The sequence below is a fragment of the Scyliorhinus torazame genome, chromosome 6, assembly GCF_047496885.1.
Source record: "Scyliorhinus torazame isolate Kashiwa2021f chromosome 6, sScyTor2.1, whole genome shotgun sequence".
Taxonomy (NCBI): domain Eukaryota; kingdom Metazoa; phylum Chordata; class Chondrichthyes; order Carcharhiniformes; family Scyliorhinidae; genus Scyliorhinus; species Scyliorhinus torazame.
In genome coordinates this window covers 105,091,997-105,117,626 of record NC_092712.1, presented here as the reverse complement: position 1 = coordinate 105,117,626, position 25,630 = coordinate 105,091,997, and the positions used below count along the sequence as shown (strand labels likewise).

The 25,630-nt window shown below is 49.8% G+C and overlaps 1 protein-coding gene across 1 annotated transcript in view; it reads right to left on the bottom strand.

Annotated features, from left to right (window-relative positions):
* The window catches only part of gtpbp10 (GTP-binding protein 10 (putative)), a 90,125-nt gene extending 87,875 nt beyond the window's left edge, over positions 1-2,250 (bottom strand). Inside the window, exon 1 of the mRNA XM_072508630.1 lies at positions 2,193-2,250. Within this exon, the coding sequence (XP_072364731.1) occupies positions 2,193-2,225 (33 nt within the window). The 5' untranslated portion in view covers positions 2,226-2,250. The remainder of the gene's footprint in view (positions 1-2,192) is intronic.
* Between the last annotated feature and the right edge of the window lie 23,380 nt (positions 2,251-25,630).

Here is a 25,630-nt window from a genome sequence, read left to right as displayed (position 1 = left end):
AACAAATTGCATTTATATAACTTTTACTACAGAAAGAAATGTTCTTCACAGATATGCGAGGAAAAAATAGACTCAAAGTCAAGGAGATTTTTAAAATGTGGTCAAGGGAGTGGGTTTTAAAATGAGAACAGAGGTAGAGCAGAGGGAGACAGAGTTTGGGCCACAAGTGGTTGAAGGTGCAACAAACCAATCCTGAGGCCAAGGTCGAATGCACAAGAGATCAAAGTTGAGAAACAACAGGTTCCAGTGTACTGGAAGCAGTTAGATATAGGGAGGGACAAGGCCAAGTGGCACTTAAGGACAACTATATATTTTAAATTTAAGGAAAACAAAAACTTCTTCTGGGTTCAGATTGGAAGGCCAGTCGAAAGAAGGAACAGTCACATTTATGAGTGGTGAATGCAAGCATGCTGGTTTCAGTGGCATCTGGGGTGGGGAATAGGCAAGTCGATGTTACAGAGATGATATTTGTAATGCAGATTTGAGGGGTTTGGAGGCTCAGCTCACATTTGAATGAACAACACAGCTTCGTAAAAAGGCTGCTTTGGCCTAAGACTGTGACTGGGAAGGGCAATAGTCTTCCCCCCCCATTCAGGCTACGAAAACCTTGCACAATTTTTCCAATCTCCACAACTCCGTACAGTGTCAGATCTGAGGGGACTCTCAGTCTCGAGGCGGCGCAGGTGTGCAGTGGCATCCCGTCTGAGGGAACCCCTGCTCGGACGGAATTCCATTGGCCCCAAACCTCGGAAGCTCCCCCGGGTGCCGATGCTCCGTAACTTGTCGCCTCGCGAAAATACCCTCCATGCTCTTCTGCACTGCGCGGAGGGGTTTCCTGTATGGTGTGCTGCTGCACACCTTCCACCTCCTTGGCCTCATCCGCCATCCGGACATGCCTTGGCAGGGCTCGTTGCCGTCCGGCAGTGGAGGTCCTCGCTGGAGGTCCCTCTACGGACGGGTCTTCCCACTAAACCTTGGGGGCTTCGGGTGGAGGGTGATGCACACAGCAATACCCTGCAACCATCGTTTACACTGGTTCACAGAGGTGCAAGAACCCTGCCATTTTTGCAGTCTTGTGGAATCCAACATTGTTAATGTTTTGTTTGCGCATCAGGCCCACGCTCCTGATTTCCCATCCCCTCCTAGTGCTGAGGGGTGGGAAAGGCAGAGGACATCCTCGTGAACCTGCACCTGAGCCTGGCGAAACTTGCCATTAACAGGTCCAGGCAGCAGGCGACTGAGGGAGTCATCCAACCAGACTGTCTGCTCCTCTTCGTGTCCTCAATCGCGGCCGGGTGTCCCTGGATAGGGAGAATGCAGTGTCCACGGGCACACCCGAGGCCTTCCGTGCTCGGTGGGCACCGCAGAGGTTGGACTGTTTTATCAACCCCTCGCTGCACACTTTGATTTGATGCTTTTTTAAATTTTCCGTTTCTCTTTTATTTTTGGGCTGTGCTCCTACTAGGGGTGGCTCCTTTTAATTTCTCTGAGTTAATTTACCATAGTCTATTTAGTTGTCAAACCCATAAATACATTTGTCAGTGTGGTGAATGTATTACTGCTACCATTCACCATTGTATTGCATTACATTGTATTGTAGTACGTTGATGCCCTTGTGGGCTCCGCCTATGGCTCCACCCCCTCGGGAGGTATAGATCAGCAGCCTGTAGGTGGCACTCAGTACAGCACAGTCAGGCACAGATCTAGTTGATTAAAACCACTGTTCACTTCAACTCTTTGTCTCGTGTGAATTGATGGTCGCATCAATCGGATCACCCCAACGGGCCTTGGGGCCAATTGAGCATTTTATGTGTCCTCACTGGGGGTTCAGATTGGAAGGCCAGTCACATTTATGAGTGGTGAATGTGTGCACGCTGGTTTCAGTGTCAGCTAGTCGGGGAATATGCCGGTCGATGTTACAGAGATGATATTTGTAATGCAGATTTGAGGGGTTTGGAGGCTCAGCTCACGTTTGAATGAAAAGCAGAGCTTGGTCAAAAGGCTGCTTTGGCCTGAGACAGTGACTGGGGGCAATAGTCTTCCCCCCTATTCAGGCGACGGAAACCTTGCACAATTTTACCAATCTCCACAACTCCGTACAGTGGAAATTACCCCCAGGATCTCCTCATCACTTGGGGATCAGGGACTAGACTCGTAACCATCACCTCCTCCCCATCCCATAGAACCCCTACCTTCCTCAGAGCCACGAGCCCACACCGCACCATAACAACGTAACCGGAAACCCACCGCACCATGGCAACCCACCCGGAAGCTCTCCCTTCACAATGACACACTCCGATCGAGAGCCGTTGCAATCATTTTATTTGTAACGGTCTGTCGCCCGTCGAGTGGTAATGTTTTATAATCTGCATAGTTTTCAAGGTCTAACATAGGATCGGACTTTAAACGAACCCGGGGGAACTTTTCTTTTAAAAACGCCAAGAGGGGTTTGGGTGATTGCGCGCCGTTTAAAACGTCCGGAGAAGCGTGGGGACGTTTGAAGCCGTTCCGTCCCGAGAGCCGCCAAGCATCGGACTCGATCCGGGTCGGGTAAAGGATGACTCGCCCCCGTCCGAGGTGGCACAGAAAGCCACCGGTTTCACTCTGGTTAGAAGGAACATGCAAATAAATATTTTTGAAATCCTGCATCATAATCAAAGTGGGATACAGCCCAAAAATGCGGCAGCGGCATGAATTTATCTACAAGAGAGGCAGCCGTCTGATGTTCCACCAACGGACGCATCGCCATCATCTGTTTTTAGTTCAGCAAGCAACGTTGGCCGAGGAACGAGCACAGGCACCTGCTCTTTGAATAATATCATGGGATATTTAAAGCCAACAATACAGCATTTCCTTCACCTTGCTTTTCAATAAATTTAAGAAGTCAATGGATAGAATACGATTCCTCCAAGTTGCCAGTTTGACCGAAAGGTTGATAGGTTTTTACTAACTTGATAGAGTTTTTCGAGGAGGTCACTAAGATGATTGATGCAGGTAGGGCAGTAGATGTTGTCTATATGGACTTCAGTAAGGCCTTTGACAAGGTCCCTCATGGTAGACTAGTACAAAAGGTGAAGTCACACGGGATCAGGGGTGAACTGGCAAGGTGGATACAGAACTGGCTAGGCCATAGAAGGCAGAGGGTAGCAATGGAGGGATGCTTTTCTAATTGGAGGGCTGTGACCAGTGGTGTTCCACAGGGATCAGTGCTGGGACCTTTGCTCTTTGTAGTATATATAAATGATTTGGAGGAAAATGTAACTGGTCTGATTAGTAAGTTTGCAGCCGACACAAAGGTTGGTGGAATTGCGGATAGCGATGAGGACTGTCTGAGGATACAGCAGGATTTAGATTGTAGACTTGGGCGGAGAGATGGCAGATGGAGTTTAATCCGGACAAATGTGAGGTAATGCATTTTGGAAGGTCTAATGCAGGTAGGGAATATACAGTGAATGGTAGAACCCTCAAGAGTATTGAAAGTCAAAGAGATCTAGGAGTACAGGTCCACAGGTCATTGAAAGGGGCAACACAGGTGGAGAAGGTAGTCAAGAAGGCATACGGCATGCTTGCCTTCATTGGCCGGGGCATTGAGTATAAGAATTGGCAAGTCATGTTGCAGCTGTATAGAACCTTAGTTAGGCCACACTTGGAGTATAGTGTTCAATTCTCGTCGCCACACTACCAGAAGGATGTGGAGGCTTTAGAGAGGGTGCAGAAGAGATTTACCAGAATGTTGCCTGGTATGGAGGGCATAAGCTATGAGGAGCGATTGAATAAACTCGGTTTGTTCTCACTGGAACGAAGGAGGTTGAGGGGCGACCTGATAGAGGTATACAAAATTATGAGGGGCATAGACAGAGTGGATAGTCAGAGGCTTTTCCCCAGGGTAGAGGGGTCAATTACTAGGGGGCATAGATTTAAGGTGAGAGGGGCAAGGTTTAGAGTAGATGTACGAGGCAAGTTTTTTACGCAGAGGGTAGTGGGTGCCTGGAACTCGCTGCCGGAGGAGGTAGTGGAAGCAGGGACGATAGGGACATTTAAGGGGCATCTTGACAAATATATGAATAGGATGGGAATAGAAGGATACGGACCCAGGAAGTGTAGAAGATTGTAGTTTAGTCGGGCAGTATGGTCGGCACGGGCTTGGGGGGTCGAAGGGCCTGTTCCTGTGCTGTACATTTCTTTGTTCTTTGTTGTTTTGTTGAGAATGGTGCAGAAGGTTGAATGCAAATTCCTGTTCGGGATATTCCTCTGATATGGGGTTAGGATACAGTAATGACAAGGTACAAGATTGAAGTAGATAACTGAAGCTTCGCCTCCACAATCTATCCGATGCCAGACTGAGAATTGTTTGATTCATATCCTAATTCCCCTGAAATTTAAGTGTTCCATTTCCAGTCTCAATGACCTTCGTCTGATGAGTAAAATATTTTACAATTATAGAATCGTTACAGCACAGAAGGTGACCCTTCACACCATTGAGTTCATGTCAGCACTGCAAGAACTTAGCCTGTCCCACTCCCGTGCCTTTTCCTATAGCCCTGTACCCCTCCCCCCTTTTTCAGGCACATATCCAATTCCCTTTTGAGGGCCATGATTGAGTTTCTCCAAAACTTTCAGGCAGTGTTTTCATAGATTTTTTTTTATCATAGAATTTACAGTGCAGAAGGAGGCCATTCGGCCCATCGAGTCTGCACCGGCTCCTGGAAAGAGCACCCCACCCAAGGTCAACACCTCCACCCTATCCCCACAACCCAGCAACCCCACCCAACACTAAGGGCAATTTTGGACACTAAGGGCAATTTATCATGGCCAATCCACCTAACCTGCACATCTTTGGACTGTGGGAGGAAACCGGAGCACCCGGAGGAAACCCACGCACACACGGGGAGGATGTGCAGACTCCACACAGACAGTGACCCAAGCCGGAATCGAACCTGGGACCCTGGAGCTGTGAAGCAATTGTGCTATCCACGATGCTACCGTTTCCTGATCACTTACTGCATAAAAAGTTTTCCTTGTGTCTATCCACATTATTGAAGTTCCTTATCTCTGGAGCCATTCTTGCAAATCATTTCTGCACCATCTCTAAAGCCTTCACATCCTTCTTAAAGTATAGTGCCCAGATGTGGACACAATACTGCAGTTGAGGATGAAACAGTATTTTATAAATTTTCACTACTTTTATTTAATTTTATATTTTTTATTCAATTTTAGCAAATTTTCAACAAACCCCCCCTTACAGAAAAAAGCATAAAACACACAGATCAACATTGTACACATATATTGCGAATTCCCCCAATGTACAAACCCCCCCATGAAACAATAATAAACACATACCCGAAACCCCCCCCCCGGGTTGCTGCTGCTGCTGACCACCTCCTAACGTTCCGCTAGAAAGTCTAGGAACGGTTGCTACCGCCTGAAGAACCCTTGCACAGACCCTCGCAAGGCAAACTTTACCCTCTCCAATTTAATGAACTTTGCCATGTTGCTGATCCAGGCTTCTATGCTTGGGGGCTTCGCATCCTTCCACTGCAGCAGAATCCTCCGCCAGGCTACCAGGGACGCAAAGGCCAGAATACCGGCCTCTTTCGCCTCCTGCACTCCCGGTTCGTCCGATACCCTAAATAATGCTAACCCCCAGCTCGGCTTGACCCGAGTGTTCACCACCTTAGTCACAGTCCTCGCAAAGCCCCTCCAAAACCCATCCAGCGCCGGACACGCCCAGAACATATGGCCGTGGTTTGCTGGGCTCCCCGAGCACCTCACACATCTGTCCTATACCCCCAAAAAACCTACTCAACCTCGCCCCTGCAATATGCGCTCTGCGAAGAACCTTAAATTGTATCAGGCTAAGCCTGGCAAAAGTGGAGGAAGAATTAACCCTACCCAGGGCATCAGCCCACAGACCCTCATCTATCTCCTCGCCAAGCTCCTCCTTCCATTTCCCCTTTAGCTCCTCCACCAAGGTCTCCTCCTCATCCTGCATCTCCTGATAGACCGCCAAGACCTTGCCTTCTCCAACCCACACCCCCGAGAGCACCCTATCTTGAATCTTACATGCTGAACGCAGCGGAAATTCCCTCACCTGCCATCTCACGAACGCCCTCACCTGCATGTACCTGAAGGCGTTTCCGGGTGGCAGCCCAAATTTCTCCTCCAACGCCCCAAGGCTCGCAAACGTCCCCATCTATAAACAGGTTCCCCATTCTTTTAATTCCTGCCCGATGCCAGCTCAGAAACCCCCATCCATTCTCCCCGGGACAAACCGATGGCTCTCTCGGATCGGGGACCAAACCGAGGCCTCTACCTCACCCCTGTGGCTCCTCCACTGCCCCCAGATTTTCAGAGTCGCCGCCACCACCGGACTCGTGGTGTATCTTGTCGGCGGGAGCGGCAGCTGTGCCATCACCACCGCTCTCAGACTCGTGCCCACACAGGACGCCACCTCCAGCCTCTTCCATGCCACCCCCTCCCCTCCATTGTCCAGTTACGGATCATCGCCACATTGGCAGCCCAGTAGTACCACATAAATTGGGCAACGCTAGCCTTCCTCTGTCCCTGCTCCGCTCCAGAAACACCCTTTTTACCCTTGGGGTCTTATTCGCCCACACAAATCCCATGATGCTCCTGCTGACCTGTTTAAAAAAGGCCTTAGGGATCAGGATGGGAAGGCACTGGAACACAAAGAGGAACCTCGGAAGGACGGTCATTTTCACCGACTGCACCCCACCCGCAGTGGCAACATATCCCACCTTTTAATCTCCTCCTCCATCTGCTCCACCAGCCGCGTCAAATTGAGCTTGTGCAGGGTCCCCCAACTCCTAGCCACCTGGATACAGGTACCGAAAGCTCCTTTCCACCCTCTTCAGCGGAAGCTCTTCTATCTCCCTTCCCTGGTCCCCTGGGTGTATCAAAAAGAGCTCACTCTTCCCTATGTTAAGCTTATATCCGGAAAAGTCCCCGAACTCCCTGAGGATCTGCATAACCTCCGGCATCCCCTCCACTGGGTCCGCCACATACATTAACAGGTCATCGGCATACATCGACACCCGGTGTTCGTCTCCCCCCCGAACCAGTCCCCTCCAGTTCCTGGACTCCCTCAGTGTCATGGCCAAAGGCTCAATTGCCAATGCGAACAACAAGGGGGCTGGGGACACCCCTGCCTCGTCCCCCGGTACAGCCAAAAGTATTCCGGCCTCCGCCGGTTCATGGCCACACTTGCCACCGGGGCTTCATAAAGTAGCCTAACCCAACTGATGAACCCTTCCCCGAACCCAAACCTCCTCAGCACTTCCCAAAGATACTCCCATTCCACCCTATCGAAGGCCTTCTCCGTGTCCATAGCCGCCACTACCTCCGCTTCCCCCTCCACTGCAGGCATCATAATTACGTTGAGGAGCCTCTGCACATTGGTGTTCAACTGCCTACCCTTCACAAATCCCGTCTGGTCCTCGTGAATCAACCCGGGACACAGTCCTCAATTTTGGTAGCCAGCACCTTCGCCAACAACTTCGCGTCAACGTTGAGGAGCGAGATCGGTCTGTACGACCCACACTGTAATGGGTCCTTGTCCCACTTCAGGATCGGCGAGATCAGCGCCCTGGACATTGTCGGGGGGAGGCCCCCCCCCTTCCTCGCCTCATTGAAAGTCCTCACTAGTAGTGGGCCCAACAGGTCCATGTACTTCCGGTAGAATTCCACCGAGAGCCCATCCGGCCCCGGGGCCTTCCCTGCCTGCATGCTCCCCAACCCCTTAACCAGCTCCTCCAGCCCAATCGGTGCCCCTAGCCCAACCACCTTTTCCTCCTCCACCTTCGGAATCCTCAGCCGATCCAAATATCGGCGCATCCCTCCCTCCCCCATCGGGGGCTCAGACCTATACAGCTCCTCATAAAAGTCCCTGAATACCCCATTTATTCCCACCATTTTCACTACTTTTTGAGCTCTCTGCCTCTGTTTATAAATCCAAGGATCTTATATACCGTTTTAACTGATCTCCTAACCTGTCTGCCACTGTCAACGATTTGTGCACAAAAAACTTCCAGGTTCCTTTATTCCTGCATCCCCTTTAGAATTGTACCCTTTATATTGCTTCTCCTCATTCTTTCTAACAAAATATATTTCACTTCTCTGCATTAAATGTAATCTACTGTATGTTTGCCTTTTCCACTAGCCTATGGCCTCCTGAAGTGTATCACTCGCCGCATAGTTCACAAGACTAACAATTTTTGTACATCTTTAAATATTTCAATTCAGCTCAGTATACCAAAGTCAAAGTCATTAATATAGATCAAGAGGTCTGAGTACTGTCCTTTGGGTAACCTCACTGTATACCTTCCTCCAGTCCAAAAGAAATATCATCACTCTATTTCCTGTCACTCAGCAAACTTCATATCCAAGCTGGCGCTTGCCTTTTTATTCCTGGGCTTCCAGTTTGTCGGCAAGTCTATTATGTGGCACTTTATCAAACGCCTTTTGGACGTCCATATATTCATCAACCATCTCTGCTCCCCCATCAAAAAATCAGTCAAGTTAGTTAAATAGGATTTTCCTTTAACAAATCCATACTGATTTTCTCTAATTAATCCACACTTGTTCAAGTGACTGTTAATTATGTCCTGAATTATTGTTTCTAAATAAAATTCCGCCACTAAATTTAAACTGATCAGTATTTACTGGATTTATCCTTGCACTTATTTTCGAACAAGAGTGTAACATTTGCAATTCTCCAATCACCTTGCCCCACCCTTTTGAGGACTGGAAGGTTATGTTCAGTACCAGTAGCTTCACAATTTCCATCCTTACATCCATCATCCCATCTGGTCCTGGTGACTTCATTGTTGATGTGCAGAGCTGTGTGAGCTGAATTTGGATTATACAGTCTGAGCATTTGTAGTGTACCAGAACACATTTGGACTGTTCAGTCAGTTGAACCGTTGGTGTATTTTTCCTGATTTCCTCTTTATACCCCTTTTTGCTCCATTGGGAAAGAGTCGGGGGAGGAGAGGGACCAGCGCCCGCTGTAGCGCCTCGATGTGGGACTGTTGGCGGATGAGGGGGTGTGCGGGCAGGTGCGGGGGTGTATTGAAAGATACTTGGAGGCCAACGGGGAGGTGCAGGTGGGGGTAGTCTGGGAGGTGTTGAAGGCGGTGGTCAGGGAGAGCTAATCTCCATTTGGGCCCACAGGGAGAAGGGAGAGAGGAGGGAGAGGTTGGTGGGGGGGATTTTAAGGGTGGACAGGAATTATGCAGAGGCCCCCGAGGAGGGGCTACTTAGGGAGCGACGGAACCTCCAGACGGAATTTGACCTGATGACCACAGGGGAAGCAGAGGCACAGTGGAGGAAAGCGCAAGGGGCGGCGCATGAGTATGGGGAGAAGGCGAGTCGGATGCTGGCACATCAGCTTCGTAAGAGGGAGGCAGTGAGGGAGATTGGTGGAGTTAGGGATAGAGGGGGGAATACGGTGCGGACTGCGGTGAGAATAAACAAGGTATTTAGGGACTTCTATGGGGATCTGTACAGGTCTGAGCCCCCAGCGGGGGAGGAGGGGATGCAACGATTCCTAGATCAGCTGAGGTTCCCGAGGGTGGAGGAGGAGCAGGTGGCTGGTTTCGGGGCGCCGATTGGGCTGGAGGAGCTGGTTAAAGGATTGGGGAACATGCAGGCGGGGAAGGCCCCGGGGCCGGATGGGTTCCCGGTTGAATTTTACAGGAAATACGTGGACCTGCTGGGCCCGTTGCTAGTGGGTGTCGTGTTGGGTGTTCCGCTATACAAATGAACCAACACGGTTGTAGATGGTACAACTCTGTTTTATTATTCTTGATAACATCTACTGTATACTTCTGGCTGTGGTTCGTACTTTACCAGTTATCCTGTGGACCCAGCCCTTGCACTATCTTAGAGAGGCACTCAGCACATGGTGTATGTCTGAGTGGCACGCTGTGATCTCTGTGCCCTGAGCTATCTCCTGCTGGAATGAGCGGGAACTGTGGTGTTCCCCGTTTTATAGTGCATGTGCTCTCACTGGTGATTGGCTGTGATGTTGCGTGTGTGTTGATTGGTCCGTTGATCTGTCCATCGGTGTGTGTGTGTTTGCACCAATATATGTTTATATGTATATCGTGACATCCCCACTTTTCACAAGAATATGTGCCTATATGGTAATAAATATTGGTGTGTACTGAGTGCAGCTGAATATGTGTGTGCAATATCTACAACATGTACATGAGGCTGAACTATATACATAGGAAGGTGTCAGGTGCAACTAGCAACAAGGTTGTACCATAAACAAAACAAGTGCAATCATCAAACATTAAAAGAGAATTCCTGGAGGGACAAAAAGAGAAACACATTAACATTGTTGCATAACAATTCAGTGAGTCCAATGTGCAAACAGGCTCATAAGCCCAGCCTAGTAGGTGGGCGACGAATTCGGGTTGACCGCCTCAAGGGTGGGTCAGGATCCACCGGCTGAGGAATGGGCCTGGCCATGGGCGATAGAGGAATAGGCATAGTGGCAGGAAGCTCCATGAAGTCGACATCAGGGGAAACAGGAGGGCGTGGCACCAGTGCATGATCACGTAGCGAGCGCGGAAACAGCCGAAGGTCCCACCGATTGCGCCGGCGAATGGAGCCATCAGGCATGCGAACCAGGACCGAGCGGGGAGCCACGGGGCGGAGAACTTCGGCAGTTGCTGACCAGCCACCCTCCGGTAGGTGTGTGCGGACGTTGTCTCCAGGCGCCAGGGCAGGAAAATCAGTTGCCCGAGTGTCATGTGCCACCTTCTGCTGAGCACACTGCTGTCGCATCCTTTGCAGTACTGGAGCATGGTCGGGTTTAGGAACATGAATGGACAGTACAGTGGTCCTGAGGGCGCGACCCATCAACAGCTGGGCTGGTGAGTGGACAGTGGGGTCGAACGATAGGCCAGCAGGGCTAAACAGAAATCGAATCCGGCATCAGCAGCCTTGCATAGGAGCCGCTTCACGATATGGATGCCCGTTTCCACCTTGCCATTTGACTGGGGATGCAGAGGGCTGGACGTCACGTGTGTGAAGCCATACGAAGCAGCAAAAGAAGACCATTCTTGGCTCGCAAAACAGGGCCCATTGTCCAACATGACGGTAAGCGGAATGCTATGGCAAGCGAAGGTTTCCTTGCATGCTCTGATTGCAGCTGATGATGTCAAATCGTGCAGGCGTACGACCTCCGGATAATTTGAAAAATAGTCAATTATGATGATGTAGTCCCTGCCGAGCGCATGAAAGAGATCCACACCCACCTTCGCCCAGGGGGACGTTACCAACTCATGGGGCTGAAGCGTCTCAGGGGGTTGTGCCGGCTGAAACCTTTGGCAGGTGGGGCAGTTGAGCACCATGTTGGCGATGTCGTTGCTGATGCCCGGCCAGTACACAGCTTCTCGGGCCCTCCGTCTGCACTTCTCAACCCCGAGATGGCCTTCGTGTAATTGTTCGAGGACCAGCCTGCGCATGCTGTGTGGAATCACAATCCGGTCCAACTTTAGGAGGACACCGTCAATGACAGCCAAGTCGTCCCGGACATTGTAGAATTGTGGGCACTGTCCTTTGAGCCACCCTCCCGTCATGTGGCGCATCACACGTTGTAGAAGGGGGTCAACCGCAGTCTCCCGGCGAATACGGGCCAGACTTGCATCATTAGCTGGCAAATTGGCTGATGTGAAGGCCACATGCGCTTCGACCTGACAGACGAACCCCCCCCCCCCCCCCCCCCCCGATTTGGGCGGTGTGCTCACTGCTCTGGACAGGGCATCCGCGATGATGAGGTCCTTACCAGGGGTGTAGACCAGTTGGACGTCGTACCTCCGGAGCTTGAGCAGAATGCGCTGGAGGCGTGGGGTCATCTCATTAAGGTCCTTTTGTATGATGCCGACCAGGGGGCGATGGTCGGTTTCCACGGTGAACTGAGGGAGACCATACACATAGTCGTGGAATTTATCTATGCCGGTTAACAAACCCAGGCACTCCTTCTCAATCTGCGCATAGCGCTGTTCTGTGGGGGTCATGGCCCGCGAGGCATAGGCGACCGGGGCCCATGATGCAGTGTCGTCCCGTTGCAGGAGTACCGCCCCAATGCCGGACTGGCTGGCATCAGTCGAGATCTTTGTATCTCGAGTAGTGTCGAAGAACGCCAATACCGGGGCTGTGGTGAGCTTGATCTTGAGCTCCTCCCATTCCTTCTGGTGTGCGGGCAGCCACTGGAACTCCGTAGTCTTCTACACTAGGTGGCAAAGAGCCGTTGTGTGGGAGGCAAGGTTGGGAATGAACTTCCCCAGGAAGTTGACCATCCCGAGAAAGCGTAGCACTGCCTTCTTGTCTGCCGGCTGCGGAATGGCTGTAATGGCGCTCACTTTGTCTGCATCCGGGCGCACCCCTGATTGGGATATGTGGTCCCCCAGAAACCTTAGCTCAGTTTGGCCAAAAGAACACTTGGCTCGGTTGAGGCGCAGGCCGTGTTCTCGTATCCGAGCAAAGACGCACTGGAGACGACTGATGTGCTCTTGTGGTGTGGTGGACCAGATGATGACGTCGTCAACATAGACTCGTACCCCTTCGATGCCCTCCATCATCTGTTCCATGATCCGATGAAACACCTCAGATGCCGAGATGATGCCAAACGGCATCCTATTGTAACAGTACCTGCCAAAGGGAGTGTTGAAGGTACACAGCTTCCTGCTGGACTGATCCAGCTGAATCTGCCAAAACCCTTTGAGGCATCAAGCTTTGTAAAAATTCTAACCTGGGCCATTTCACTCGTGACCTCTTCCCGTTTGGGTATGGGGTAGTGTTCCCTCATGATGTTATCGTTCAGGTCTTTCGGGTCGATGCAGATCCGGAGTTCGCCAGAGGGCTTTTTAACTCACACCATGCATCTGACCCAGGGCGTGGGCTCCGTGACCCGGAAAAGTACTCCTTGGTCCTGGAGATCCTGCAGCTGCTGCTTGAGGCGGTCCTTGAGTGGTGCTGGGACTCTACGGGGTGTGGGAATAACCGGGGTGGCGTCCGTTTTGAGTCGTATTCTGTACGTGTAGGGCAGTGTGCCCATGCCCTCGAAAGCCTCCTGGTTGTCGGCGAGGAGCGAGTAGAGCTGTGCCCTAAAGTCTGCATCCGGGAAATCGGATGTGCCTTCTGGAGACAGAGTGAGTACCAGCTGAACGAGGTGGAGAACCTTGCACGCCTGTGCGCCTAGCAGGGAATCCTTCGAGGATCCAACTATCTCAAAGGACAGTGTGGCTGCGTGTGAATTGTGTGTCACCTCGAGCTGGCAGGATCCCATGGCCGGGATAACATTACCGTTGTGATCGACCAACTGACAGCGGGATGGCCGAATCGGTGGTTTGACCTTCAAGGCGTAGAAGGCTGACCATGCAATGATATTGGCGGAGGCACCAGTGTCTAAACGGAATGTGATTGTTGATCCGCTGACTGTTAGGGTGGCACACCATTCATCGCCCGGATTGACGCTGTGCACTGGCATTGGCTGGTGGGTCCTACTTGGGGACATCCGATTTCTGTCAATTACCGCAACGCGGAAGGCTTCCTGGTCGTCGGTATCACCGGTCTGTACGTCGTCAGGGTATGACTCGGTGTATGGAGGCTGAATGGCCCGCACGTCCCTGCGAGGCTGGCAGAATTGGGGAGCGTTGGCAGGTTGAGCTGCTCGACAGCAGGCAGCGTAGTGGCCCATCTTGCCACAGCGGAGGCATTGTCGATTTTTCGCTGGACATTGCCGCTTTAAATGTGCGGATCCACAGTTGCCGCACGTCGTGACGTCATGGCGTTCGTTGCGCCACCGCGCATTCACAGTTCGGTCCTGCATAGAGCGCCTGCGCGTCACGTCCCTCTGCGTCAACGTCTCTTTTGGCGCGTACAAGCGCGGGAGGCCGCAGAAAGCGCGCGAAATGGCTGCCCTCGTCCGGGCTGCGGGCCGGGAGGAACTCGATGGAGTGGACCCGCTCGGCCTCGTGGGATCCGTGCCGTGCCGATTCGGCCGCTTGGAATTGGGAGTACCGGCTGGTCGCGTTTTTGTGGAGCACGCAGGTTTCGATGGCGGTGGCTAGGGTGAGGCTCTTTATTTTGAGGAGCTGCTGGCGTATGGTGCCCGAGGAGACCCCAAAAACTATCTGGTCCCGAATCATGGAATCGGAGGTGGCTTCATAGCCGCAGGACTGCGCGAGGAGATGTGTCAAAAAGGATTGAAAAGGCTCATCCTTACCCTGCAGGCGCTGCTGGAAGAGGTACCTCTCGAAGCTCTCATTCACTTCGACGCTGAAGTGTTGCTCAAGTTTTAGAAGGACCGTCTTGTACTTCGTCTTGTCCTCGCCGTCCGCGAATGCCAGGGAGTTGTAGATGTGGATGGCGTGTTGCCCTGCCGTGGAGAGGAGAGGCCGATCTTCCTGGTGTCAGATGCATTCTCCCTGTCTGTGGGTTCTAGGAAGAGCTGGAAGCGCTGTTTAAACAGCTTCCAGTTGATGCCGAGGTTTCCAGCGATTTGGAGCGGCTGCGGCGGGCTGATGGTGTCCATGGCGCAGGATGGTGGATCGCTGAAGATGTGCAGGTAGGTCTCACAGTTGCTGTGTTCCAATCCTGGTACTATGTCGTGTTGGGTGTTCCGCTATACAAACGAACCAACACGGTTGTAGATGGTACAACTCTGTTTTATTATTCTTGATAACATCTACTGTATACTTCTGGCTGTGGTCCGTACTTTACCAGTTATCCTGTGGACCCAGCCCTTGCACTATCTTAGAGAGGCACTCAGCATATAGTGTATGTGAGTGGCACGCTGTGAGCTCTGTGCCCTGAGCTATCTCCTGCTGGAATGAGCAGGAACTGTGGTGTTCCCCGTTTTATAGTGCGTGTGCTCTCACTGGTGATTGGCTGTGATGTTGCGTGTGTGTTGATTGGTCCGTTGATCTGTCCATCAGTGTGTGTGTGTGTGTTTGAACCATGATATGTTTATATGAATATCATGACAGTGGAGACTTTTAATAAGGCGAGGGAGGACGGGACCTTGCCCCCGACAATGTCCAGGGCGCTGATTTCTTTGATTTTGAAGCGGGACAAGGATCCATTGCAATGTGGGTCGTATAGACCGATCTCGCTCCTCAATGTTGACGCTAAGTTGCTGGCGAAGGTGCTGGCTACGAGAATTGAGGACCGTGTCCCGGGGGTGATTCACGAGGACCAGACAGAATTTGTGAAGGGTAGGCAGCTAAATACTAATGTGCGGAGGCTCCTCAATGTGATTATGATGCCCTCGGTGGAGGGGGAAGCGGAGGTAGTGGCAGCTATGGACGCGGAGAAGGCTTTTGATCGGGTGGAGTCGGAGTATCTTTGGGAAGTGTTGGGTTCGGGGAGGGGTTCATCAGTTGGGTCAGGCTGCTATAGCGAGCCCCTGTGGCGAGTGTAGCTACGAACTTGCGGAGGTCGGAGTACTTTAGGCAGTACCGGGGGACGAGGCAGGGGTATCCCTTATCCCCCTTGTTGTTTGCACTGGCAATTGAGCCGCTGGCCATGGCACTGAGGGAGTCCAGGAAATGGAGGGGATTGGTTCGGGGGGGGAGAGGAACACCGGGTGTCGTTGTATGCCGATGACCTGTTGTTGTATGTTGCGGATCCAGTGGAGGGGATGGCAGAGGTCATGCGGAATCTTAGGGAGTTTGGGGACTTTTCGGGGTATAAACTCAACGTAGGGAAGAATGAGCTCTTTGTGGTGCATTCAGGGGACCAGGGAAGGTGGATAGATGAGCTACCGCTGAAGAGGGCAGAAAGGAGCTTGGGGATCCAAGTAGCTAGGAGTTGGGGGACCATGCACAACCTCAATTTGACGCAGTTGGTGCAGCAGATGGAGGAGGATTTTAAAAGATGGGATATGCTGCCACTCTCACTAGTGGGTCGGGTGCAGTCGATCAAAATGACGGTCCTTCCTAGGTTTCTCTTTGTGTTCCAGTGCCTTCCCAGTTTGATCCCGAAGGCCTTTTTCAAACGGGTAAGCAGGAGCATCATGGGATTTGTGTCGGTGAATAAGACCCCGAGGGTGAAGAGGGTGTTTCTGGAGCGTAGCAGGGACAGGGGGTGGCTAGCGCTGCCGAATCTATGTGGCTATTATTGGGCAGCCAATGTGGCGATGATCCGTAAGTGGGTAATGGAGGGAGAGGGGGCAGCGTGGAAGAGGCTAGAGATGGCGTCCTGTGTGGCTTGAGGGCGCTGGTGACGGCACCGCTGCCGCTCTCGCTGACAAGGTACACCACGAGTCCGGTGGTGGCAGCAACGCTGAAGATCTGGGGGCAGTGGAGGCGACACAGGGGCGAGGTGGGAGCCTCGGTTTGGTTCCCGATTCGGGAGAATCATCGGTTCGTCCCGGGAAGGATGGATTGGGGGTTTCGGAGCTGGCATCGGGCAGGGATTAGATGAATGGGGGACCTGTTCATCAATGGGACGTTTGCGAGCCTAGGGGCGCTGGAGGAGTAGTTTGAGCTACCCCGGGAAACGCTTTCAGGTACATGCAAGTGAGGGCGTTTGTAAGACGGCAGGTGAGGGAATTCCCGCTGCTTCCGGCACGTAGGATTCAGGACAGGGCGATTTTGGGTGTATGGGTTGGAGAAGGCAAGGTTTCGGCGATTTATCAGTTGCTGCAGGAAGAGGAGGAGGCCTCGGTGGAGGAGTTAAAGGGCAAGTGGGAGGAGGAGCTTGGGGAGGAGATAGATGAGGGTCTGTGGGCTGATGCCCTGAGTAGGGTTAATTCTTCTTCCTCTTGCGCCAGGCTCAGCCTAATACAGTTTAAAGTTATTCACAGAACGCATATGACAGGGGCGAGATTGAGTAGGTTCTTTGGGGTGGATGTGGGAGGTGCTCGGGGAGCCCGGCAAATCACGTCCATATGTTCTGGTCGTGCCCGGCGCTGGATGGGTTTTGAAGGGGTTTTGCGAGGACTATGCCCAAGGTGGTGAACGCCCGGGTCAAGCCGAGCTGGGGATTAGCATTATTTGGGGTATCGGACGAGCCGGGAGTACAGGAGGCGAAAGAGGCCGGTATTCTGGCCTTTGTGTCCCTGGTAGCCCGGCGGAGGATTTTGTTACTGTGGAAAGATGCGAAGCCCCCTAGTGTGGAAGCTTGGATCAATGACATGGCAGGGTTCATCAAGCTGGAGAGGATAAAGTTTGCCTTGCGACGGTCTGTGCAAGGGTTTTTCAGGCGGTGGCAACCGTTCCTAGACTATCTCGCGGAGCGTTAGGAGGAGGTCAGCAGCAGCAGCAGCCCCGGTTGCGGGGGGTAGGAGGGGGTCTCTTTTAGGGTGGTGTTTGGGTTAAGGTGGCGGGTTTCCCTATTTGTGTTTTCTACTGTTATATGGTGGATTATTGTATTTGGGGGAAATCCAATGTATAATTTCTGCTTGTTTTTTGTTTCTTTTTCTTGCTGGGGGTGGGTTTTGTTGAAAATTTGTTGAAAAATTTGAATAAATATATTTTCCAAAAAAAAAATAGAAAGAGTTTACAAGAAAGATGCACCATCCATGGCTAACTAAGGAAGTTAAGAATAGTATTAAATTGAAAGAAAAAAAGCATACAATATACTGCAAAGATTAGTAGTAGGTCAGAAAGTTGGATAATTTTAGAAACCAGCAAAGAACGGTTAAGAGAGAAAGCTAGCTCTAAATATAACCACAAATAGTAAGTTTCTACAAGTATTTTAAAAGGAAATGAGCAACTAAAGTGTGAATTGGTCCCTTAGAACGTGAGACTAGGGAATTAATAATAGAAAGAAAGGAAATGGCGGAAGCATTGAACAGATATTTTATGGCTGCCTTCACTGTCGAAGACAGAAATAAAACCAAGAGGTAAAAGGATAGGAGGAACTTAAAACAATCACAATGGAATAGTTAATGGGAAAACTATTAGAACTAAAGGCTGACAAGTTCCCTGGACCTGATGGCTTTCATCCTAGGTTCTTAAAAGAAGTGACTGCAGAGATAGTAGATGTATTAGTTATGAGTTTCCAAAATTTTCTATATTATGTATAAGTCCCATCGGAGAAAATTGCTAATGTAACACTTGTATTCAAGAAAGGAGCAAGACAGAACGTATTTGATAATTTCCAAAAAACGTTCAATAAGGTACCACAAAAAATAATAATTAATAAGATAAAAGCCCATGGGTGTTGGGGATGGTATATTAGCATGGATTGGCTAACTAATAGAAGACAGGGGGTTGGGATGAGAGGAACATTTTCAAGATGGCAATCTGTAACTAGTGGAGTGCCAATCGGGGTTGGTTTAGCACAGTGGACTAAACAGCTGGCTTGTCATGTAGAACAAGACCAGCAGCGTGGGTTCAATTTCCGTACCGGCCTCCCCGAAGAGGGGCCAGAATGTGGCGACTAGGGGCTTTTCACAGTAATTTAATTGAAGCCTACTTGTGACAAGCGATTATTATTATTATTATTATTATTATAGGGATCAGTGCTGGTGTGGAGAATTATTCACATTATATATTAATCAATTGGACGAGGGAAGCGAATGTACGATTGCCAAGTTTGCAGCTGGCACAAAAATACTTGGGAAGGCAAGTGCTGAGGAAGACAAAGAGTCTGCAGAGGTTAAATGAGTAGGCAAAGACCTGGCAGATAGAAAATAACAAAGGAAAATGTGAAGTTATGCACTTTGTAAGGAAAAAATAAAGGAGCTGAATATTATTTAAATGGAGAAAGACTGCAGAAACTTGCAGCTTAGAGGGATTTGGGGGTCCTCATGCATAAATCACAAAAAAACAAGCATGCAAGTTCAGCAGGTAAAGGTAAGGCAAATGGAATGTTTGCCCTTATTTTGAAGGGATTGGAATACAAAAACAGGTAAGTCTTTCTAAAATTATGCAAGGCATTAGTTAGACTGCTCCTGAATATTGTAAAAAGCTTTGGTCCCCTTATCTAAGGAAAGATATACTTGCATTGGAGGGAGTCCAGAGAAGATTATTATATATATTTTATTATATTATTATTATTTTTTATAAAAATTTAATTTTATTAAAAGCCAGATCTTGGTAGAAAGTTAGAGGAATGGCAGGGAAGGGAGTGCAATGTTCCTCCTGCAGGATGTTTGAGGTGAGGGATGCAGTTAGTGTCCCTGCTGATTTTACCTGCAGGAAGTGCTGCCATCTCCAGCTCCTCCAAGACCGAGTTAGGGAACTGGAGCTGGAGTTGGAGTTTGTGGTGATGGGAGACTTCAACTTCCCCAATATTGACTGGGACTCACTTAGTGCCAGGGGCTTAGACGGGGCGGAGTTTGTAAGGAGCATCCAGGAGGGCTTCTTAAAACAATATGTAAACAGTCCAACTAGGGAAGGGGCGGTACTGGACCTGGTATTGGGGAATGAGCCCGGCCAGGTGGTAGATGTTTCAGTAGGGGAGCATTTTGGTAACAGTGACCACAATTCAGTAAGTTTTAAAGTACTGGTGGACAAGGATAAGAGTGGTCCGAGGATGAATGTGCTAAATTGGGGGAAGGCTAATTATAACAATATTAGGCGGGAACTGAAGAACATAGATTGGGGGCGGATGTTTGAGGGCAAATCAACATCTGACATGTGGGAGGCTTTCAAGTGTCAGTTGAAAGGAATACAGGACAGGCATGTTCCTGTGAGGAAGAAAGATAAATACGGCAATTTTCGGGAACCTTGGATGACGAGTGATATTGTAGGCCTCGTCAAAAAGAAAAAGGAGGCATTTGTCAGGGCTAAAAGGCTGGGAACAGACGAAGCCTGTGTGGCATATAAGGAAAGTAGGAAGAAACTTAAGCAAGGAGTCAGGAGGGCTAGAAGGGGTCATGAAAAGTCATTGGCAAATAGGGTTAAGGAAAATCCCAAGGCTTTTTACACGTACATAAAAAGCAAGAGGGTAGCCAGGGAAAGGGTTGGCCCACTGAAGGATAGGCAAGGGAATCTATGTGCGGAGCCAGAGGAAATGGGCGAGGTACTAAATGAATACTTTGCATCAGTATTCACCAAAGAGAAGGAATTGGTAGATGTTGAGTCTGGAGAAGGGGGTGTAGATAGCCTGGGTCACATTGTGATCCAAAAAGACGAGGTGTTGGGTGTCTTAAAAAATATTAAGGTAGATAGGTCCCCAGGGCCTGATGGGATCTACCCCAGAATACTGAAGGAGGCTGGAGAGGAAATTGCTGAGGCCTTGACAGAAATCTTTGGATCCTCGCTGTCTTCAGGGGATGTCCCGGAGGACTGGAGAATAGCCAATGTTGTTCCTCTGTTTAAGAAGGGTAGCAAGGATAATCCCGGGAACTACAGGCCGGTGAGCCTTACTTCAGTGGTAGGGAAATTACTGGAGAGAATTCTTCGAGACAGGATCTACTCCCATTTGGAAGCAAATGGATGTATTAGTGAGAGGCAGCACGGTTTTGTGAAGGGGAGGTCGTGTCTCACTAACTTGATAGAGTTTTTCGAGGAGGTCACTAAGATGATTGATGCAGGTAGGGCAGTAGATGTTGTCTATATGGACTTCAGTAAGGCCTTTGACAAGGTCCCTCATGGTAGACTAGTACAAAAGGTGAAGTCACACGGGATCAGGGGTGAACTGGCAAGGTGGATACAGAACTGGCTAGGCCATAGAAGGCAGAGGGTAGCAATGGAGGGATGCTTTTCTAATTGGAGGGCTGTGACCAGTGGTGTTCCACAGGGATCAGTGTTGGGACCTTTGCTGTTTGTAGTATATATAAATGATTTGGAGGAAAATGTAACTGGTCTGATTAGTAAGTTTGCAGACGACACAAAGGTTGGTGGAATTGCGGATAGCGATGAGGACTGTCTGAGGATACAGCAGGATTTAGATTGTCTGGAGACTTGGGCGGAGAGATGGCAGATGGAGTTTAATCCGGACAAATGTGAGGTCATGCATTTTGGAAGGGCTAATGCAGGTAGGGAATATACAGTGAATGGTAGAACCCTCCAGAGTATTGAAAGTCAAAGAGATCTAGGAGTACAGGTCCACAGGTCATTGAAAGGGGCAACACAGGTGGAGAAGGTAGTCAAGAAGGCATACGGCATGCTTGCCTTCATTGGCCGGGGCATTGAGTATAAGAATTGGCAAGTCATGTTGCAGCTGTATAGAACCTTAGTTAGGCCACACTTGGAGTATAGTGTTCAATTCTGGTCGCCACACTACCAGAAGGATGTGGAGGCTTTAGAGAGGGTGCAGAAGAGATTTACCAGAATGTTGCCTGGTATGGAGGGCATAAGCTATGAGGAGCGATTGAATAAACTTGGTTTGTTCTCACTGGAACGAAGGAGGTTGAGGGGCGACCTGATAGAGGTATACAAAATTATGAGGGGCATAGACAGAGTGGATAGTCAGAGGCTTTTCCCCAGGGTAGAGGGGTCAATTACTAGGGGGCATAGGTTTAAGGTGAGAGGGGCAAGGTTTAGAGTAGATGTACGAGGCAAGTTTTTTACGCAGAGGGTAGTGGGTGCCTGGAACTCGCTACCGGAGGAGGTAGTGGAAGCAGGGACGATAGGGACATTTAAGGGGCATCTTGACAAATATATGAATAGGATGGGAATAGAAGGATACGGCCCCAGGAAGTGTAGAAGATTGTAGTTTAGTCGGGCAGTATGGTCGGCACGGGCTTGGAGGGCCGAAGGGCCTGTTCCTGTGCTGTACATTTCTTTGTTCTTTCCTTGTTCTTTGGATCATTCGGGAGGCAGAAGGGGTCATAGATAGCAGCTTCAGGGAATTAGTTACACCAAAGATTGGAGATAGGTGGGTTCTGTAAGAGGGACTGGGAAAAAGCAGTCAGTGCAGGGATCCCCTGCGGTCGTTCCCCTGAGAAACAAGTATACCGCTTTGGATACTTGTGGGGGGGACGACTTACCAGGGGTAAGCCATGGGGTACGGGCCTCTGGCACGGAGTCTGTCCCTGTTGCTCAGAAGGGAAGGGGGGAGAGGAGCAGAGCATTAGTAATTGGGGACTCTATAGTCAGGGGCACAGATAGGAGATTTTGTGGGAGCGTGAGAGACTCACGTTTGGTATGTTGCCTCCCAGGTGCAAGGGTACGTGATGTCTCGGATCGTGTTTTCCGGGTCCTTAGGGGGGAGGGGGAGCAGCCCCAAGTCGTGGTCCACATTGGCACTAACGACATAGGTAGGAAAGGGGACAAGGATGTCAGGCAGGCTTTCAGGGAGCTAGGATGGAAGCTCAGAACTAGAACAAACAGAGTTGTTATCTCTGGGTTGTTGCCCGTGCCACGTGATAGTGAGATGAGGAATAGGGAGAGAGAGCATTTAAACACGTGGCTACAGGGATGGTGCAGGCGGGAGGGATTCAGATTTTTGGATAACTGGGGCTCTTTCTGGGGAAGGTGGGACCTCTACAGACAGGATGGTCTACATCTGAACCTGAGGGGCACAAATATCCTGGGGGGGGAGATTTGTTAGTGCTCTTTGGGGGGGTTTAAACTAATGCAGCAGGGGCATGGGAACCTGGATTGTAGTTTTAGGGTAAGGGAGAATGAGAGTATAGAGGTCAGGAGCACAGATTTGACATCGCAGGAGGGGGCCAGTGTTCAGGTAGGTGGTTTGAAGTGTGTCTACTTCAATGCCAGGAGTATACGAAACAAGGTAGGGGAACTGGCAGCATAGGTTGGTACCTGGGACTTCGATGTTGTGGCCATTTCGGAGACATGGATAGAGCAGGGACAGGAATGGATGTTGCAGGTTCCGGGGTTTAGGTGTTTTAGTAAGCTCAGAGAAGGAGGCAAAAGAGGGGGAGGTGTGGCGCTGCTAGTCAAGAGCAGTATTACGGTGGCGGAGAGGATGCTAGATGGGGACTCTTCTTCTGAGGTAGTATGGGCTGAAGTTAGAAACAGGAAAGGAGAGGTCACCCTGTTGGGAGTTTTTTATAGGCCTCCTAATAGTTCTAGGGATGTAGAGGAAAGGATGGCGAAGATGATTCTGGATATGAGCGAAAGTAACAGGGTAGTTATTATGGGAGACTTTAACTTTCCAAATATTGACTGAAAAATATATAGTTCGAGTACAATAGATGGGTCGTTTTTTGTACAGTGTGTGCAGGAGGGTTTCCTGAAACAATATGTTGACAGGCCAACAAGAGGCGAGGCCACGTTGGATTTGGTTTTGGGTAATGAACCAGGCCAGGTGTTGGATTTGGAGGTAGGAGAGCACTTTGGGGACAGTGACCACAATTCGGTGACGTTTACGTTAATGATGGAAAGGGATAAGTATACACCGCAGGGCAAGAGTTATAGCTGGGGGAAGGGCAATTATGATGCCATTAGACGTGACTTGGGGGGGATAAGGTGGAGAAGTAGGCTGCAAGTGTTGGGCACACTGGATAAGTGGGGCTTGTTCAAGGATCAGCTACTGCGTGTTCTTGATAAGTATGTACCGGTCAGACAGGGAGGAAGGCGTCGAGCGAGGGAACCGTGGTTTACCAAGGAAGTGGAATCTCTTGTTAAGAGGAAGAAGGAGGCCTATGTGAAGATGAGGTGTGAAGTTTCAGTTGGGGCGATGGATAGTTACAAGGTAGCGAGGAAGGATCTAAAGAGAGAGCTAAGACGAGCAAGGAGGGGACATGAGAAGTATTTGGCAGGAAGGATCAAGGAAAACCCAAAAGCTTTCTATAGGTATGTCAGGAATAAGCGAATGACTAGGGAAAGAGTAGGACCAGTCAAGGACGGGGATGGGAAATTGTGTGTGGAGTCTGAAGAGATAGGCGAGATACTAAATGAATATTTTTCGTCAGTATTCACTCAGGAAAAAGATAATGTTGTGGAGGAGAATGCTGAGCCCCAGGCTAATAGAATAGATGGCATTGAGGTACGTAGGGAAGAGGTGTTGGCAATTCTGGACAGGCTGAAAATAGATAAGTCCCCGGGACCTGATGGGATTTATCCTAGGATTCTCTGGGAGGCCAGGGAAGAGATTGCTGGACCTTTGGCTTTGATTTTTATGTCATCATTGGCTACAGGAATAGTGCCAGAGGACTGGAGGACAGCAAATGTGGTCCCTTTGTTCAAAAAGGGGAGCAGAGACAACCCCGGCAACTATAGACCGGTGAGCCTCACGTCTGTAGTGGGTAAAGTCTTGGAGGGGATTATAAGAGACAAGATTTATAATCATCTAGATAGGAATAATATGATCAGGGATAGTCAGCATGGCTTTGTGAAGGGTAGGTCATGCCTCACAAACCTTATTGAGTTCTTTGAGAAGGTGACTGAACAGGTAGACGAGGGTAGAGCAGTTGATGTGGTGTATATGGATTTCAGCAAAGCGTTTGATCAGGTTCCCCACGGTAGGCTATTGCAAAAAATACGGAGGCTGGGGATTGAGGGTGATTTAGAGATGTGGATCAGAAATTGTCTAGCTGAAAGAAGACAGAGGGTGGTGGTTGATGGGAAATGTTCAGAATGGAGTACAGTCACAAGTGGAGTACCACAAGGATCTGTTCTGGGGCCGTTGCTGTTTGTCATTTTTATCAATGACCTAGAGGAAGGCGCAGAAGGGTGGGTGAGTAAATTTGCAGACGATACTAAAGTCGGTGGTGTTGTCGATAGTGTGGAAGGATGTAGCAGGTTACAGAGGGATATAGATAAGCTGCAGAGCTGGGCTGAGAGGTGGCAAATGGAGTTTAATGTAGAGAAGTGTGAGGTGATTCACTTTGGAAGGAATAACAGGAATGCAGAATATTTGGCTAATGGTAAAGTTCTTGAAAGTGTGGATGAGCAGAGGGATCTAGGTGTCCATGTACATAGATCCCTGAAAGTTGCCATCCAGGTTGATAGGGTTGTGAAGAAGGCCTATGGAGTGTTGGCCTTTATTGGTAGAGGGATTGAGTTCCGGAGTCGGGAGGTCATGTTGCAGCTGTACAGAACTCTGGTACGGCCGCATTTGGAGTATTGCGTACAGTTCTGGTCACCGCATTATAGGAAGGACGTGGAGGCTTTGGAGCGGGTGTAGAGGAGATTTACCAGGATGTTGCCTGGTATGGAGGGAAAATCTTATGAGGAAAGGCTGATGGACTTGAGGTTGTTTTCATTGGAGAGAAGAAGGTTAAGAGGAGACTTAATAGAGGCATACAAAATGATCAGGGGGTTGGATAGGGTGGACAGTGAGAGCCTTCTCCCGCGGATGGATATGGCTGGCACGAGGGGACATAACTTTAAACTGAGGGGTAATAGATATAGGACAGAGGTCAGAGGTAGGTTCTTTACACAAAGAGTAGTGAGGCCGTGGAATGCCCTACCTGCTACAGTAGTGAACTCGCCAACATTGAGGGCATTTAAAAGTTTATTGGATAAACATATGGATGATAATGGCATAGTGTAGGTTAGATGGCTTTTGTTTCGGTGCAACATCGTGGGCCGAAGGGCCTGTACTGCGCTGTATTGTTCTATGTTCTATGTTCTATAAGATTGACTAGGTTGATCTTGGGTATGGAGGGATTTTCTTATGAGAGAGGTTAAGTAGGTTGGGCCTGTACCCATTGGAGTTTAGAAGAATGAGGGGTGACCTTATTGAAGCATATAGGATTCTAGGGGACTTGACAGGGTAGATACTGAGA